At 35.4% G+C, this 17257-nt stretch overlaps 1 protein-coding gene across 1 annotated transcript; it reads right to left on the bottom strand.

Moving 5' to 3' along the window:
* Window positions 1-189: 189 nt before the first annotated feature.
* On the bottom strand, window positions 190-16834 carry LOC140154455 (uncharacterized). Its single transcript, XM_072177023.1, has 28 exons — window positions 16788-16834; window positions 16071-16326; window positions 15216-15456; window positions 14998-15052; window positions 14601-14859; window positions 14129-14369; window positions 13886-13940; window positions 11856-12111; window positions 11071-11311; window positions 10842-10884; window positions 9966-10221; window positions 9384-9630; window positions 9049-9103; window positions 8293-8551; window positions 7576-7825; window positions 7146-7200; window positions 6707-6965; window positions 5623-5863; window positions 5427-5478; window positions 4338-4578; window positions 3793-4039; window positions 3472-3526; window positions 3011-3257; window positions 2481-2724; window positions 2326-2380; window positions 1936-2191; window positions 1562-1808; window positions 190-498 (listed from the first exon to the last, which is right to left on the bottom strand). The coding sequence occupies exons 3-28, from the start codon at window positions 15423-15425 to the stop codon at window positions 190-192; spliced, it is 4935 nt and encodes a 1644-aa protein (XP_072033124.1). The 5' UTR covers window positions 15426-15456; window positions 16071-16326; window positions 16788-16834.
* Between the last annotated feature and the right edge of the window lie 423 nt (window positions 16835-17257).

Below are 17257 nucleotides of genomic sequence, written 5' to 3'. Positions count from 1 at the left end.
AATTAGGAGAGCTATGTTCCACTCAAGATATACAATTAGAATAGGTATTTACCATGTTATTGTTTACCAATCGATTTCATGTATTTATCCAAAAACAATCAATTAAACGGATATATAAAATTATGATTTGCGTTTTCATTAAATAGGGTTGCACACATAGAGTAGGTGATTAGCATAAAATCTAATTACTTACGAGAACTTAATGGCTCGTCCAAGTGTTTTGGATATCTCTGTTCCCCACGTGTAAGTGAAAAAAGAAACATCTAAGAACCATTCTCCGAGACCAACCGATAGTTTGAAGTCGCAGGGGTCTATTGTAATATGTGTTTTGATATTCCGACGAGTAACTATGAAATCCATGTCTAGACAGCATTGAAATCCTAAACACAGAGCATCAATGTCACAAGAAACTCCGTCTGCGTTGATATCTGGCAGAGTTAATCCAGGACAGTTTGGTTCATTAGACGGCAGAAGACATCCAGTATCAGTAACGTATTCCTGAAACGAATCCGAAGGGGTTTAATATGATTCCATTCTTATTTACATCATCTTTATACCGGGTGTTCCAAAAAAAGGTTACATGTAGAATTTTGAAAATAATCTAAGTTAATGTTAACATAAATATAGTTATGTTCTTTTCATGACACAATCTCTGCACCCTCTACTAGTACCCATGTGAATGTCAAGTTCACAACTTGCGTACTTAGTCCGCATTCCTGAGTAAGCCGTTTACGTGACATAGGCCTAATACAACCCAAGGTTCATTACCACCATGCATGCATTTGGTGACACTTGAGTAGGCCCAACCATAGCATGGCAGATGCAGTATTCTATTCTGATGAACTGAGACTTAACCTGTCAAGAGTTCAGTAAGAAAATGGTTAATATTCTTACAGTATATAACACAGCAGCGATTTCAACTCAATAAAACCTAAACAAAGCCTAAATGCAAAAGATTGTTATTAATTTCATTATGTTGATGACAGGAGATACAGCGTGCAGAAATGCCTTCACCATAAAGACGTTCCTCTCTAATGTCCAGCTTCCTTTATTTGTTACCACCAAGAGTCAGAAGCCCTAAAACTGATTTATTTTCAGATGTGCAATATTTAGTTTGTCAATATAGTTCTTTAGTGTAATATGTTCAAAGTGACAAAAAAGGAGAAAAACAAAGGTGTGCTTGTGTTCAACTTTCTTACGACATTTTGATGGTTAGTCACTCTTGTCACCTGTCATCGTTTGGTCATAAGTTAAGTTGCTTTTAAGATATAGAGTTGAAACTTTGCAAACAATTTCAAGAAGAATGAATAAATAAAATCTGTTTTGTTGTACCATCACAATATGCAATTTATTTTCTACATCTAACCTTTTTTTTTTATGGGATACCTTGTAATTTAGGAAAATGTTTCAAGATAAACTATAATCAAATAGTCTACTTGACTTTGGAAAGTATGGCTCTAATATATTCCCAAGCTTTTTAAACTAATTATACTACGTATTTGACTGTGGAAAATACGAATTTATCAGAGAATCTAGCACATTAACCAGCTTTATACCATACCTTTACTCCAAGAGCACTAAGTACCATGTCTACAACCGTTTCATCTGTATTTTCTGATACCAAGTGAAGATAGCTATCTATTGTACCATTTCCTGGAAGTGCTAAGGTACCATTTTCATAACAAAATGGTTTAGGAACAAGTTGGTGTGATAATATGGATGTAGTTTCACAGTTTCCATCAAAACAGATGATGGCAGAGAGGTTCATAATAAAATTCTTCATATCTTCCGATCTATCAATTGAATACCTGCAATAAAACGTTTACATTGGTTTTAGCGTATTTTATAAGTTTGTACTTTACACATTTCCAATTGCATTTGAACAGATGTAGAAAGTCATATTATCCTAAATTCGAGTATGATCCCAAATCTTACATTATCTGCAGTGAATCTCCCAAAGTAGCATATCTTTCAACTCCCCAGTCATGATTTATCATTGAAATATTGAGACTCCAATCGCCGAAACCAATAGCAACTTTGAAGTCACAAGGATCAATATCCATCCATGCATTAACATACAGTTGTGTGATCTTGATATCTATTGCGGTACAGCATTTCACACCGGTACAATACTCTGTCGGTTTGCAAGTAGCTTTGCCAGATGAAGCAGGTTCAGGCATGACTGGGCAATCTGAGAAAGATTAGAAAAAAAATCAGAGTACAGTTTTCAAACCAAACATAACATAGGTCTAGCATAGACCAAGATGTCCTATAAATGATGATTTTCAAAAATCACTTTAGATACGAATGAATCAATACACTTACTATTCTCCGTGCCACTTAAAGCTCCTTCTCGGCAATCTTCATTGCTTACATAGATCTGTTATTAAAGGATAAAAATTATGAATTCGGTCAGTGAAGAAAATGTTGGTATTGGAATCAATTTCAAATAAACAAGAATCAGAATAAAGATTACTTACTTTTAGCCCCAATTTTTCCATTACTACATATACGGCTGTATCACCGATTTGTTCCCCGAGATATTGCACAAATCCGTCTATGGTGCCACCACCAGGGCGACTAATACTGGTGTAGTCTGTATCACACCATGGCGAAGGAATTCTTAGGTCCTTGAAGACAATGAAACGCTCACAAACATCGTCAATGCACAGAATTATGCTCAGGTGAAGACTGAATAAGTTATGAAGCTTGTCAATTGCGTATCTGTGGAGGAGGTACAACTTTAAGTTAGGCATTATGCCTTTATATTGTGTATGTATTTAGTTGTTTCGGTAACATTCCAAAGTCATACGTGGTAATGTTGGCCAATTAGTACGAATTTTACACCGTTATTCATTGTGAAATGTACTGTGCATTTGAGTTCGAGCGCGGGCTATTCAAAAATATTGGTGCTATCCAGAGCTCTGGGTACTACCCTAAAATCAAAACATTCAAAAACAGTGTGCGCAGGCTTTTCAAAAACTTCAAATGGAATAAATGTTGGACCCACCTGATTCTGAGAAAATCACTGATAGCAATAGTTTCCATCTTGCCAAACTCATACGAAAATAGACTGAAATTGAAGGATAATTGCTCAAATCCGATAGAGAATTGAAAATTACATGGGTCTAAACTGAACCATGTTTTCAACATCAGTGTTGATATCTTGAAGTCCAAATTCACACAACAGTCGAAGGTAAGACATGCTTCATTCACCGAACACTCAATAACTGGCACGTTGAAATTGGCAGGGCAGTCTGGAAAAAAACCCACACACCACAATGTTGGTGTAGGAGATTTTTTTAAAATAGTAAGTGGTGTGTTAAAGTTGAAATAAGTTTAGTATTTATTTCTGTGCTGCTGTCTTTTCCACAATGTTATAATTTTATTGACTTTTGTGCTAGTCTTGAATTCTAGACCTACCATTCATGCATATGAATTAAATACACAGACATATAATTTTATACTGACCTGTATTTGATATATTGACTTGGGAAACAACACATTCATCTTGCGATATATGTTCCTGCGAAATAGATGCAGAATTCGAAGATTTGTAAAACTGTTTCCTTGGTGTTTTAGTACATTAGAATTGCACATTAGATCTCTATTTTCTAAGAAAATTATTATCATGTATTTTGTTAAAGATTGTCGAATACCTACCAATTGCAAGTACCTCAAACAATCTGAAACAATAAGATCCTGCAAATGTTGCGATTCATTATTTTCATAATCAATATCAATTTTAATGAAAAGTATTATGTGCCACCGATACATGTAATATAATCCTACCTTTAAATCTAATTGCAGCAGAACAAGGTCCACGGCACTCTGGCCTACATTATCACCTATATCTCTTGCAAATCCTTGAATGGATCCATCTCCAGGGAGGACAAAGGAGGACTCGTTGTTACATAATGGTATGGGTATATTAGTTTCGGTTAGCACGGGAAAGGTAGTTGTTGCGCCATCAACTGAAAGTTCCACGGATAAACTCAGCTCAAACTGATCTTCTTCTGTCAGTTTATCTACTGTAAATCTGTTAAAAATAGATTATTAAAATGGGAGATTTAAGTTTTTTAGGGGCTGACTAGCCTCTCCTTATCGGTGAGCCAAAACTCTTCTCTCCCCTCGACATACCAGGAAATCTCCACATTTTGCTTATGTCACATTTTCGTAGAGCTACAAATGCATATGCATAAACCGTACAAACTCAAGTAGTTGCCCAGACCAAATATCCTGCCCCCCCCCCCCCACATCCGTCCCATGCCATAGTACGTGCCAGATATTTATAGTTCAAAATATACTCAGAAAACACTAACCTAATTAAATCTTACCTGATATTGATGGCGTTCCCCAAAGCCAACCTTTCTTCTGTGCCCCATTTATAGGTAAATAATGACTTGTTTAAAAGCCATTCTCCAAAGCCGACGTACATCACAAAGTTGCACGGATCTAATGTCAAGTAAACTTCAACACTTTTCCTTATGACTTTCAAATCAATATTGACACAGCAGTGAAATCCAAGGCAGTTGTCATCCATGTTGCAGTTGTTGGGCGTCGTGATTCCAGGGCAACCTGTCAGTTATATACATTAAAGAAGTATCGCATCATACTCTACAAAAGCGTCTAGTGCCATCCTACTTGACGACATGCATGACATGGCGAGATCAATTATCTTGACATGTCAACTTATTATCAATATTACGTCGACATGGTCAGATACATTATCACGCCAATTCGACATACTAAAAATTGTATGTTAACATGTCAAGATAAATTATCATGCCAAGTCGACTTAATAAAAGATAGATGTCAGCATGACAAGATGATGTATCACGCCAAGTCAACTTAATAAAAATTGACGTAGACATGGCGAGGTAAATTACCACACCAAGTTGACCTGCCAAAATTGTATGTCGACATGGCAAGATAAATTATCACATCAAATCGACTTAGTTAAAAATAGATGTCGATATGACGGAGCCCTAAATGACATAATATAACTATTATTGCGTCTATAAAGGTGTCCTGCCTTTGCAATTCTATTGACTTAAAAATACTACAAACTACAAGACATATTTAATGAATTAGACGAATCAAATGTAAACTGTGTGCATCTTTGGAGCAGCTAGTGTTTTTATGTTTGATTTCTAAATATTGTTTCGTCGTTTATTATGCTTATATTATATTGAAGATTTTTATATCATTTTGTTGTATTATTAATTAGTTAATTAAGTGGATGACTACTTCTGGCCTCAATAGTCTTTCTCAATAGTCTTCTCATCAATGTCATTGTTCTGTGTTCTTAATATATTTTCATATAGCTATATTTGTTTTTTTTTTTGTTATCACCGATATGGGTATACTATACAATTGACAGTACAATGTCGTTTTAATAAGCAACGGAAATATTGAAACTATACCTTGGCTCTCTCCGGTTGTTGAAGGAACACATACTGAATCAGTTATAAACTCCTGTAAAATATATGATCGTTTTATAACGAGTATTACATTTTGCCGCAGAAGAAGAGTGTCGTCAAAATAATAATCTTTTATAATGGTTTGAGTGGAATTGAGTTTAATACAATCATTATTTATAATAATTAAATTTCTACTTACACTTAAACCGAATGTCTTTAGGACCATATCAATGACTGCATCTGTGATTCCACCATCTGGTAACTGATTCACGAAGGACTCTATACTACCACCGGGCAGGGTATCATTAGTATTACAAAATGGAATGGGAATCAACAGATCTGACAGAATTGAGACGATCTCACAGTTGTTATCCATGCAGATCACCACATCCAGCTCTACCGAGAAGGCCTTTTCAGCCTCAACTGTCACGAGGCTGTAACTTTAAAATTCGAAAAGAATAACATATACAATTAAAAATCGTGCGAGGTTTAGTACCCTTCTTGATTTGTCAATGAATAAGTTCAAGGTTAGTAACTATTTTCAACTGTTGCGATTTGGCCATTTACAGCATCCTGTGAATGGTAGTGAGCTTTAGCAAAAATTGCATTGATCATATAGCGAGCGTGTGGAAGGATTTAAATATCACAGATATACTTTTGTAGGTCCTGTGGTTCTTGAGTTATGTTGTAAAGAGGTCTGAAAGCACATCAACTTCGTAAAACGTACATATACCACAATAAATTGAGTTTTCAAAGTATATGATTTGTAAGCTGAACTTCTTCAAAACATCAAGGTGTTATTTTTCAAAAATATATTGATTTAGACAATGAAATCGAACTTTTTGGCTGCCTCGAGGAACAATGCTTAGTCAACCCTTAATATAATAATATTTGAAACATGAATCTGCCGTCAAGTTAAGGTCCGTTCATACTACCACCGCATTTGCGATGCGTTGCTTTGCGATGCCGATATATCGATTACTTTTGCCGCAACTCAACGCAACTCGTCGCATTTCCAGGTTAAAATGTATTTAACTTTATTGCGATATCGCAATGCAGTAGTTTGCAGTACGATGCAGTGCGGCACCGCACCGCATCGCAAAGCAACGTCTGGTAAATACGATGTGTATATTTAGTTATATTTGCACAATGCGGTGAAAAAAATATGTTGACATAATTGCGTACATTGCCAAGGAGCGATCAAGTGTTTCGTATTTAGTACTTATATTTTTTTCGTTTTTTATTTTTGGTTTAATATGACCATGTGATATTTGATGTGTTACCTAATATTTAAGCTCTCAGCAACTTGTATTGATTTTATCACGGCCTTATCGTCAGCAAACGTAGTAGTTTCGTTGTAAATCCAATTTCCAAGACCAATGGAGACTTCTAAATTACAAGGATCTATCGTTAACCACGCATTCACAAATATCTGAGTGACTTTGATGTCTATAGCAACACAGCAATGAATATCAAAGCAATGCTGAATTGGATGGCAAGCCAGGATATCGGATGAAACTGGTAGATTAGCAGATGGACAATCTATAGTAAACGTGTGTAAAAAATTAAAAAAAAAAATTAAAACAAATATATCATGTTCTCATCGGCGTTGGTCAAGAAAGTGACAATATTTTTGATGATTGTTTAAAGAATTGATAACAATAATGTTTGGTTCCAATTTTTATATTACTTATGTCGCATCTTTTTCACTATAAAACGTACTATTCTCGGCAACAGACAGTCCACCATTCCTACAGTCAGTGCTGGAGAAGAAATCCTGAGAGGAAGAAAGATCAAATAAATAAATAAATAAATAAATAAATAAATAAATAAATAAATAAATAAATAAATAAATAAATAAATAAATTAATTAATTAATTAATAAATACTATAGTCGGTTAAATTTTTGATTTGCGAATGCATATTTGTGTCTTGTTTAGTGTTGCGCCCTGCTTAGACACTGGGAAGTGATCATGGCCAGGAAAGATTTTCTAAGATCCAATTTTTCATGTGGCTCAGACCGATGAATGTTGAGCTCTAGACTGCAAATTATGAGTTCCGAGCCTTTCCTCTTTATTGATTATGGCAGTTCGTCAGAGCTTTAATTTCGATAATAATATTAACACACCATCTGTAATATGGATGTACTTACAATGAGACCAAGTTTCTGAATTACTAAATCAATAGCTGAATCACCAATGTCGTTTCCTAGTTGTTGAACAAATCCCTCAACAGTTCCATCTCCCGGCAGCTTAAAGTTGTCCACATCAATATTGCAAATAGGTATAGGTACTTTGAGGTCTTTCAATACTGACACCGCTTCGCAGTTCCCGTCAATACACAATTCAATACCAAGAGTTATACTGAAAACATCTTCATCTGTGAGCTTGTTTATAGAAAATCTGTTTTGAAAGTAATGAAACAAAATATTGCCCAAACGTATTAAAGTATCAAAGAAGTTTGATGGAGTATTAATTATGTCTAAATTACCAGTAATGTAAAAGGCTGGAGCTAGGAGCAACTCTTCTAGTAAAGTTATCTCAATTTGTTCAAAAAATCCCCAAAACTCAACTTTTCCCACATGTGCTCCATATGCATTGGTATAATAATATTTATCGATGTTGTAATTATTCCTTTTCATAATATATTATTTTGATAATTCCTGCAAGCCTTTGCTAATTTAACCGCAAATACGTTATAGTAGATGCGCAAAACTTTGCAAATGAATCTTTGATTGACTTATGGGTAATCATACCTCATTTAAGGATAACAATAGCATAAATGCTGCCATGGATTTATACGAAAACGCGCACCAATGATTTAATAATTATAGACGTTTTGTTAATATTTTCACTAAACCATTTCTTACCTTAGATGCAGAAACTCACTTATTTCAACCATATCCATTTTGCCCCATTTATAAGTGAACAACGTAAGATTAAACATGGCATTCTCAAACCCAACGGAGAGCGTGAAATTACATGGGTCTAGTATTAGCCATGTCTTCAACATCAGTGATGTTATCTTGAAGTCCAGACTGACACAGCATTCAATACCTAGGCATCTTTCATCTACTGAACAGTGCAGAATGTTTTCAACAGCTGGAATCTGGAAACCGGCAGGACATTCTAATGGAAAAAAGTAATAAAAAAAAACCCTATGTACACTCTCAAAAAAAAAGGGTTCTAAAAATCTGTGCTCTATAATGGAACCCTCAACGGTTCTGTAACGAACCAGAAAGGTTTCATAAAGACATTTTTCTTGCGGGTTCCATAATGACAAAAAAGGTTATTTAGGGTCTTTTATAACCTTTATTTCTGAGAGTGTAACCGTGAGCAGATGAGAGGCAATGATACTCTCAAGGTACTGATCGGATATCATAGATAGTAATAACAAGAGATGCAAAAACCTCAATATGTATAAGCTTCATCTGCTTTTTTCAGTCCATTTTTGTACTGTTATTATATAACTGCTTAACTGTCTACGACCCTCTCATTCCCTTTTTCTATAATATATACACTATTAAATAACGTAACCTGACGTCACTAAATTCTAAATTTAAATACAATTGGATTTATTCGACCAGAAACAAGTTTATGTCTTTTAAATGTTCAAAAATACTTACGTGTAGTTTCTAAGTTGGTTTGAGGTACATCACAAATTTGCTCGGAAAGGTGATCCTACCGAAGAAAAGAATACACGATTTATGATTCTAAATGAATCACTAATTCACAGCTTTGCCTTAGTTCTGTTATTTGAACGAATATACGTTCAAATGACTTAAATTTTTGAATGGCGTATCTGCATTTTAACGAAATTTAGCTTTTCAATAATTATAAAAAAATGTAAATCAAAAGGAATATTTTGAGATCTTTTTGTGGATGCAAGTCGTCTGTGCCACACACGACTTTTTTGCATTTAAGAAATGTACAAATATATACAAAAGTATCAATTTGTTACCTTCAGGCCCAACTGCTCAAGGACAGTGTTCACGGCCGCATGAGAAAAACCGCCAGCAAAAATTCGTGCAAACTCTCCAATGGATCCGTCTCCAGGAAGTGAAAAGGTTGTATTCTCGTTACACAATGGAATTGGAACTCTTGTCGCAGAAAGTATATTAAAGTCAGTGGTAACTCCTTCGATTTTAAGTTGAAATGATAAGTCTAAAACAAACTCTTTATCGGCATCCAACTTGTCTATTGAAAACCTACAAGATATAATATTTGAGGTTAAACTTTCACGATGCAATGAGCCCGCTTCCTAAAGGGAACGGGAAAATCGGTTTTGATGGGAGAATAACTCAATAATATTTGCAATTGCTTTAACTCCTAATTTGTTTCTTTTATCCAAGTGTAACGATAGTTTTGTAAGCTTTCTATCACAAAAACGTCTCGATCCGAAATGTATCAGGTTTAGTTTAGATATTGAAATATTGGTTTATTCATCTGATGATCTGGCATCTAGTGTTTAATGGTTATATGATATTTAAGCACGGTAAATGTTATTTTAATGATTTACCAAGGTATGAAAATGAATATTTACCGAAGCATAATAGCGCTGCCTAATGCGTGCATTTCCTCTGTACTCCAGTCATAGGTAAATAACGTAAAGTTCTTAAACCATTCTCCAAAGCCGACAGAGATTTGATAGTTGCAGAAATCGATGGTAAGATATACTCGTATCGTTTTTCTGGTAACTGTTAAGTCCAGGTCGACACAACATTCAAAGCCTTGGCAGAAATTGGTAGGCCCACAAAAAATACCCGTTTGTGTTGGCAATGTAGGGAGCTCTGGACAGCCTGTTTAATATACACAAAGTAAAAAGATACATCAAATTGTCCCCTTGTTTAAATATAGCGCGGGCGGCACTAATTTCTCGGACCAATTGCTTGGAGAATTTGGCTCCTGCGAATTTGAAGGTGTCGAGCAATCTCCCCACGTTCTCACCTGGCGGCACAATAGTATCCTCACACATATTATTAATATGCTGTCCAAAACCATCAAAGACAATTGTATTATTTTTGCCGTCCTTTCCTAATACACAATAACAGGCGGCACTCTTCCACCAAATATCCTGCCTACTGCTCAAAAACCCGATCTTATTATCATTGAAAACCATAAAAAGTCCATTCATATATTCGAGCTAACCGTTCCTCTAGAAACAAACATCTAAAACGCCCACGAGCGAAAATTTTCCAAATACCAAAATTTGCAATCTGATAACAACCAAAAAGGGTTCAATTTGAGATTGTAACACATTTCTCATGGATATTGTTCAACAAACCAATCACTCCCACGCCCAAACACCAACACACACACCCCACACACCCACCTACTTGTACACACACACACACCCCACCCACCCCACCCACCACACACACACCCCACCAACAGATCTGAAATAAACCAGTTATCTTACCTTCTCTAATGTCATTCATACATGTAGCGTCACTAAGGAATTCCTGTAAATATCAAGAAGAAAGTGTCATGTCATGACGTAATATTTAAAACAATAATTGTGTCAATATTATATATTATATACTTTAACAACCTTATGATTTATGATTAGGATTATGATTTTAGCACTGCTTTAGAATTTGTTTTCTATATTCTATGTAGGTATAAAAGTATATAACACGTCTACTTACATTTATACCGAGTGATTTTAAGGCCAATTCTATTGCATTATTTGCCGCATCTTCAGCAAACTGATCAAAAACACCAGCAAAAGTTCCATTGCCCGGGAGAGTTCCATTAGGATTACATAATGGTATAGGAATGAGAAGCTGGGACACAACGGAATTTTCAACACAATTGCCATCGATGCATGCAACTACTGATAAATCCACACTGAAAGATTTCTCTTCATCCAATTTGGAAACGGTGTAACTGGAGAATACAATTTCATGAAAACTTTAAGACATCGATTATAATTATGCTAACAATCAAGCTTAAGAGAGTTGGAATGGTAACGTCCTCTGTGACGTTTGTAATATACAAGTGAGTCAGAATTCGGGAGACGGATAATGCGAGTACCACATGTTCATATTTGATAAACTATTTGAATCTCTTTGAACACAATTGTTTAATTTCGGAGCCAATTTTGCATTTCATTCTTAGCCAGTCTTTATTCAGAAAAACCTTTCCCGTGATACATGATCTATGGAGGTTCTTTCGAAGGATCCACCCACTAGGCTATTGCATAGGACAGCAAGGTTTGATTTGAGGTGACGGCTAAATGTAAAAAAATAGCCCTTTTAAGGCAATGACAAGGGCGGCAAGTTCGTGGAGACAACAACGTCGTTGATGATGATGAAAATGATGAAAGGAATAAGCTCGGAGAAAGCTGTGTAACCCTGCTCACAGTTAATATCGTGAGCAGTAACACCCGTTTCAATGATTGCTGAATACGAACATGAAATGTTGTACTTACACGATTTGCAACGCATCACCTACGTTAACTATTCTTTCTATTCCCCAGTCAATTCTTGTTATTGCCTTAGTATAACTCCACCTTCCAAGACCGATTGATAGTTCGTAATTACAAGGATCAATAGATAGCCATACATTGAGAAACAAAACGTCGACTTTGATATCAATAGGAACACAGCATTGAATTCCAGTACAATACTGGGTGGTTCGGCATGACAGAATATCAGGTGGAAAAGAAAGAGATATGGACGGACAACCTGTGAAAGAGCCAATAATAAAATTAGGGTCAATTTATTAGTCATGGTTTTTTATTTTACAAATTCCGCATTTCCGTGTTATCATGTCCTTTCTTTTGTCGTGCCCTTGTTTTTTCGGGAACATGCGGATTTCATTAATGGTTTCTTGAATGTATGTTTGGTTAAAATTCTAAATGTTTCTAAATGAATTGCTTATATTGTTATGTTTGATTGAATATTGTTTAAACAGAACCATCTCTGTGCCTCAACACATCAGTATTTCTGTTGTCCTTGTCCTCTTGCCTGTCTTTACGCTACACTCAAATGATAAAGCATCGGGGTGGGTTTTATGGTCTTATGCTTTTTGTATTGACGTGTTGGCTTTGTTAATAAAGATTTTGTAGTCATCTACACATATCTATTTGTATATTTTATCCTTTTTTTCTTATTATATTTGAGACCGTACACTACGAATCAGCCGTAAAGTCGGCCCGGTCAATTTTGTTTTATTTCGTGTTTAGAAAATATATATCATAAGCTTTAAAATGGTATATCATTTGACTTCAAACAATATCCAGAAGCGGGGTTATGGTTTGTTGAACTCTGCTCCTTCAACAAAATGGTACCTTTTTTCGGTTCTACATGTGTCTGTTTTTCCATATTGCTGGTAATAAATATCAAACAGTCATAATATGCGGTCATTTCAAATCATCCCCAAGTCAACGAGGTTCAGGAATGTCCTCTCATTGTTAATTGTTTGTTATACATACCTAGACAAAATACAATGCTTTGTAACCCACCACTGGAACAGGATTTAACCAAAGCAAACAAAGACTAGAGCTATTTAAGGATTCTATAGAAATAGGTAGAAGACTATTATCCTCTTCAGCAATAGGATTATTGATTGGTTTAAACGGTGTTTGACTCGCGCTATCAAATGAGAAACATGTGGCAACAAATTGAGGTACCTATGGATACGACCTTCACGCACATTTTACACTATAACTCAAAATACAATTTGCCGACTTTACGGCTCATTCTTAGTGTATGGCCACATTTTGTGTACATATATTTTGTCATTTTATAATAATTATCTGTTATTTTAAAAACTTTGTATTTTGGCGCCTAGATGCCGATTTCGTGTGCAATAGTGCGCTTTTATAAATGTCTTGTTATTATTATCATTATTATTATTTATGCTTTGGATATTTGCACTCGTTCATTTCTGTTTTACGAGTAATTATAGACTTAAAGGGGCATTTCGTGATCCACAGCCTCATCCCCCCACTTTTCCCCAAAAAAGTTGAGATTTTTACACCACTGGATACCTCTGGCTACATAATGTTTATGTACCAAATATTTCTTGCATATTAATTCGTTTAGCAAAAATATCGCCAAATTTGAATTTCGTTCTGGTGCACCAGAACGAAATTACAACACATTGTCTATGGAGCAGTGAATACACATAATCATGCATAACTCACTAACGCAAAATCGGAATCAACTGAAATTTTGGAAATAAGCTTTTTTCGTGGATATCTACTGAAAATGTCATAAAAAGAGGATGCTAGGATCACGAAATCCTCCTTTAATATTCTAATCGAAATATCACCAAGATGGTGAAAGCTAAACAAGCTAAAGGTCTAGGGTTCAAGTCTTCGCACAGACAGGTATGTCCGGAGTTTTTATGCCTGTTATATTTCCACTGTAATTTCATGTTAAATTGTGCTCATAGTGTTCGATGCGTTGTTCTTCTTTCCCCAGTATGTTAACAACATGATTGCTACATACTTACTGTTTGCTGTTTGCACTAACTGCCCTTGTCTGCAATCCTCTTCTGTCACATAGCGCTATGCAATTAAAAAAAAAGGTAATACGGTTTTAAATGTAATGCCGTGCTGTCAATACAAGAGAAAAAATATAGATTTAACTTTTAATATACGAAATACATTTATTTTCTGGTTGCCGTTTCTTTAAGCTATCTATTTCCAAATGCTTATCACAGACATTCATAGCAAAGATAATTATAGGCCTATACCCCAATGCCAAGTTGATCTGCAATGAAGTTGATACCGACTGCCCCAACGGTTCCTCCTATGGCTGTAAGAAAGCCTTCCACAGTGCCATCTCCGGGAATAATTCCATTTCCATCACATCTTGGCAAAGGGATACTAATCCCATTGAATATTGGTATGTCTTCACAGTGATTGTCGACGCAAAGGTTGAGGGTTAAAGATACTTGAAGGATTGGTTCCGTATCATGTAAGCCAAATGAAAATCTGTTAAGTGTGAACATTAAGAAATCTGAAGTAAAACTGGTCTAAGCTATGTGTTGAGTTATTTTAACTAATTAAATGTTGCATCAGTTTATACAAACACGTTGGATCATTAAAAATAAAACCTAATGTTTGAAGAAATAGTAACAGTAGATCGAAGTCTTGTGAAAAAACAATGTTTTTGTGTATCTATTCTGCTTGATCTTTCTTTCCTTTCTATACAAAAATACTTACTTCATCGTCAAGAAGTCACCAATTTTCTCCGTTCCAGAAAGATCCCAATCATATGCATACATGGACAAATTCTTAGACCAATTTTCAAATCCCATAGCGAATCTAAACTGACATATATCTACAGTCAGCCAGGTTTTTAGCATCAACCTTGCAATTTTGAAGTCGATATTAACACAGCATTCAATTCCGAGACAGTTTTCTGTGGGTGTACACTCAATGTTATTTGTTATGGAAGGCACTTCGGCAACAGCAGGACACGCTGCAAATTCAATAAAGCAATAATCGATTACACTTTTAAAGTAAAAATATACTCGAAATAAAATTTCATAATTAGATAATTACTAAGTAGAACCTAGTATAAATATAAATATTTGAAGAAAAAATACAATACACTTACTTGAAGGGTCCACAATAGTCGCTGGAACAGTACATTCATTGTTGGTGATGTAATCCTATGAACAAATATATAGTTTTACAAAGTGTTATAATCATCAAAAATATCCATACATACTAGAGGGCCTATAAATTATTAAATTGTTTGTTTTAACGCAAAAATTACATTTTAACATATGTATCAATAAACACAGCATGTTGTCTTTTACATACTAATATTACCTGAATGCCTAATTCAGACAATACGACATCCACAGCCGTTTGTCCAACAGTATCACCAATAGCTTTCACAAATCCCTCGATGGTACCATTTCCAGGAAGGAAGAAGTCGTCATTACAAAGTGGAATGGGAATCTGAATGTCATTGAGGATCACGAAATCTGTCACGATTTCATCAAGCGTAACATGGAAGGTAAGATCGAGCACAAACATGTCTGCTACGCTGTTTTTGTCAACTGAAAAACTGAAATTAAACAACATTATATTCTCATCAAAGCTTGATCAATTTCATTATGACACTGATGGAGCATCGAAATGCATTTGAAATGCATTTTAATGCAATTTCGTATCCATAACAAAATGAATAAATTAAGACTTTGATGCTGAACATGATAATCACAATTATATCTCAGCGTAATAGAAAAGACACAAAACACACAACGACATTATTCGCAAAAGGTTAGAAAATGTTGCCAGAAAACGTTTAAATGTCGTGTTATATAAAGGGTATTAAACGTTTTCATATACATTCAAAAAGAAAGTTACCAAGATTACTGAAGATTTAATGACTTATTGGTAACTACACACAACACGGACACATTGTATTGTGTATACATTGTTATTACTTCCGAGGACTTTCGTATGACAACAGAACGAAACAACGAGGACATCGTCCCCTGTATGACGAGGACCTAGAAACGGATTTTGGAAACAAGAATCCTCCGAAAACATCGTGTGAGGACTCTGTGAGGTATTGGCATAAAAACACATCGACACCTTGAACTTCAAAATTGTTCGTCATTTTTCAGGCCCTCATAAATATTTGGAATGAAAAGGAGGGTGAACATGTTGAAATACCTGATATCAACAGCATTCCCTAAGGTATAAGTTTCTTCGGTGCCCCATTGATATGTGAACAGTGACAGATCCAGGTACCACTCTCCAAACCCGACTGATATTACAAAGTTACATAGGTCAACGGTCAGGTAGATTCCTTGACTTATTTGTGTAACTTTCAAGTCAACACTTGCGCAGCACTGGAATCCGAGACAGTTGTCTTCCACGACACACGATACGAAACTCGGTAGTGCAGGCAGTGTAACAGAAGAGCAACCTGGATGTATTAAATAATGCACAAATAAATCATCGGCTTTACATAGGCTATCCTTACATATCAACGGTACTACCGCGAACATAGACTACTCTGTACTTTCTTTTTGAGCTACAGTTCACCCGAGTTGTGCCCTTTGCTTCGATATCAGATTGCGAATTTCAAAAAGGAATTATCGACTTGATTATTGTTTTTAGCAGTTTCTTGTCCAACTAGACCTTGTTTCTTACATGTTTCTTTCATTCTCGTCCAGTAAGGACCTTGTCGGGCTGGAAATTCTTTCTTACAGGTTTCTTTCTTTCTTTCTTCTTCTTGGCCGACACGGCTTTAATGTACTACCATCATTACATCCTTATTGCTAATTATCACTGATTTTATCCCCCTCAGTATTTGTTAATCCACCAGGTCAAAATGTTAAATCGTTTCTTTTGTACCGACAAAAGGTCAGAAAAACTGAATCATACCTGAATTTCCACTGGGTATGACGCACTCATCACTGGTCACGAAATCCTGTATCGATAGATGTGATATATTTATTAATCACGGCAATTGTTCACATAGTTTATTAATCACGGCAATTGTTCAGATAATGTCATGATTAGAACAGTGAAACTTAAACTGCTCTTTTCCATATTTCTTGCTGGCATGTTCTACAATTGCAGCAATTGCCATTAACGCCTCTTAATTTGTCCTTTTTTTAAGATCTTGAATTATAAATAACGTGATTTCAGCGATGTCTATGACTTCATCCTCTATAATAATTATAAAACAAAAGGGCTATAGTCCATTTGGCTTCATCGCAACAGTAGTAGTTCGCTACTGTCTCGAGGAATCCATAGACAATAGTTTATTTTTATTTCGAATTTGAATTCGTCTGTATGCAGTGATTACGACAATACCAATCATGAGGTAATGATGACATTATGCGTTTCAA

This window comes from Amphiura filiformis, chromosome 6 (assembly GCF_039555335.1).
Source record: "Amphiura filiformis chromosome 6, Afil_fr2py, whole genome shotgun sequence".
Lineage (NCBI taxonomy): Eukaryota > Metazoa > Echinodermata > Ophiuroidea > Amphilepidida > Amphiuridae > Amphiura > Amphiura filiformis.
Note: the sequence above shows the minus strand (reverse complement) of the source record. Positions and strands in the feature narration are given on the sequence as shown.

Coding starts and splice junctions, on each gene's coding strand:
- LOC140154455 (XM_072177023.1), bottom strand. CDS start 15,425: ATGTTTGTGCTCGATCTTACCTTCCATGTTACGCTTGATGAAATCGTG. Junction 10,885..11,070: donor TAAAATCACTCGGTATAAAT/GTAAGTAGACGT, acceptor TGATATTTACAG/GAATTCCTTAGTGACGCTAC. Junction 6,966..7,145: donor ACTGTCTGTTGCCGAGAATA/GTACGTTTTATA, acceptor CGTTTACTATAG/ATTGTCCATCTGCTAATCTA.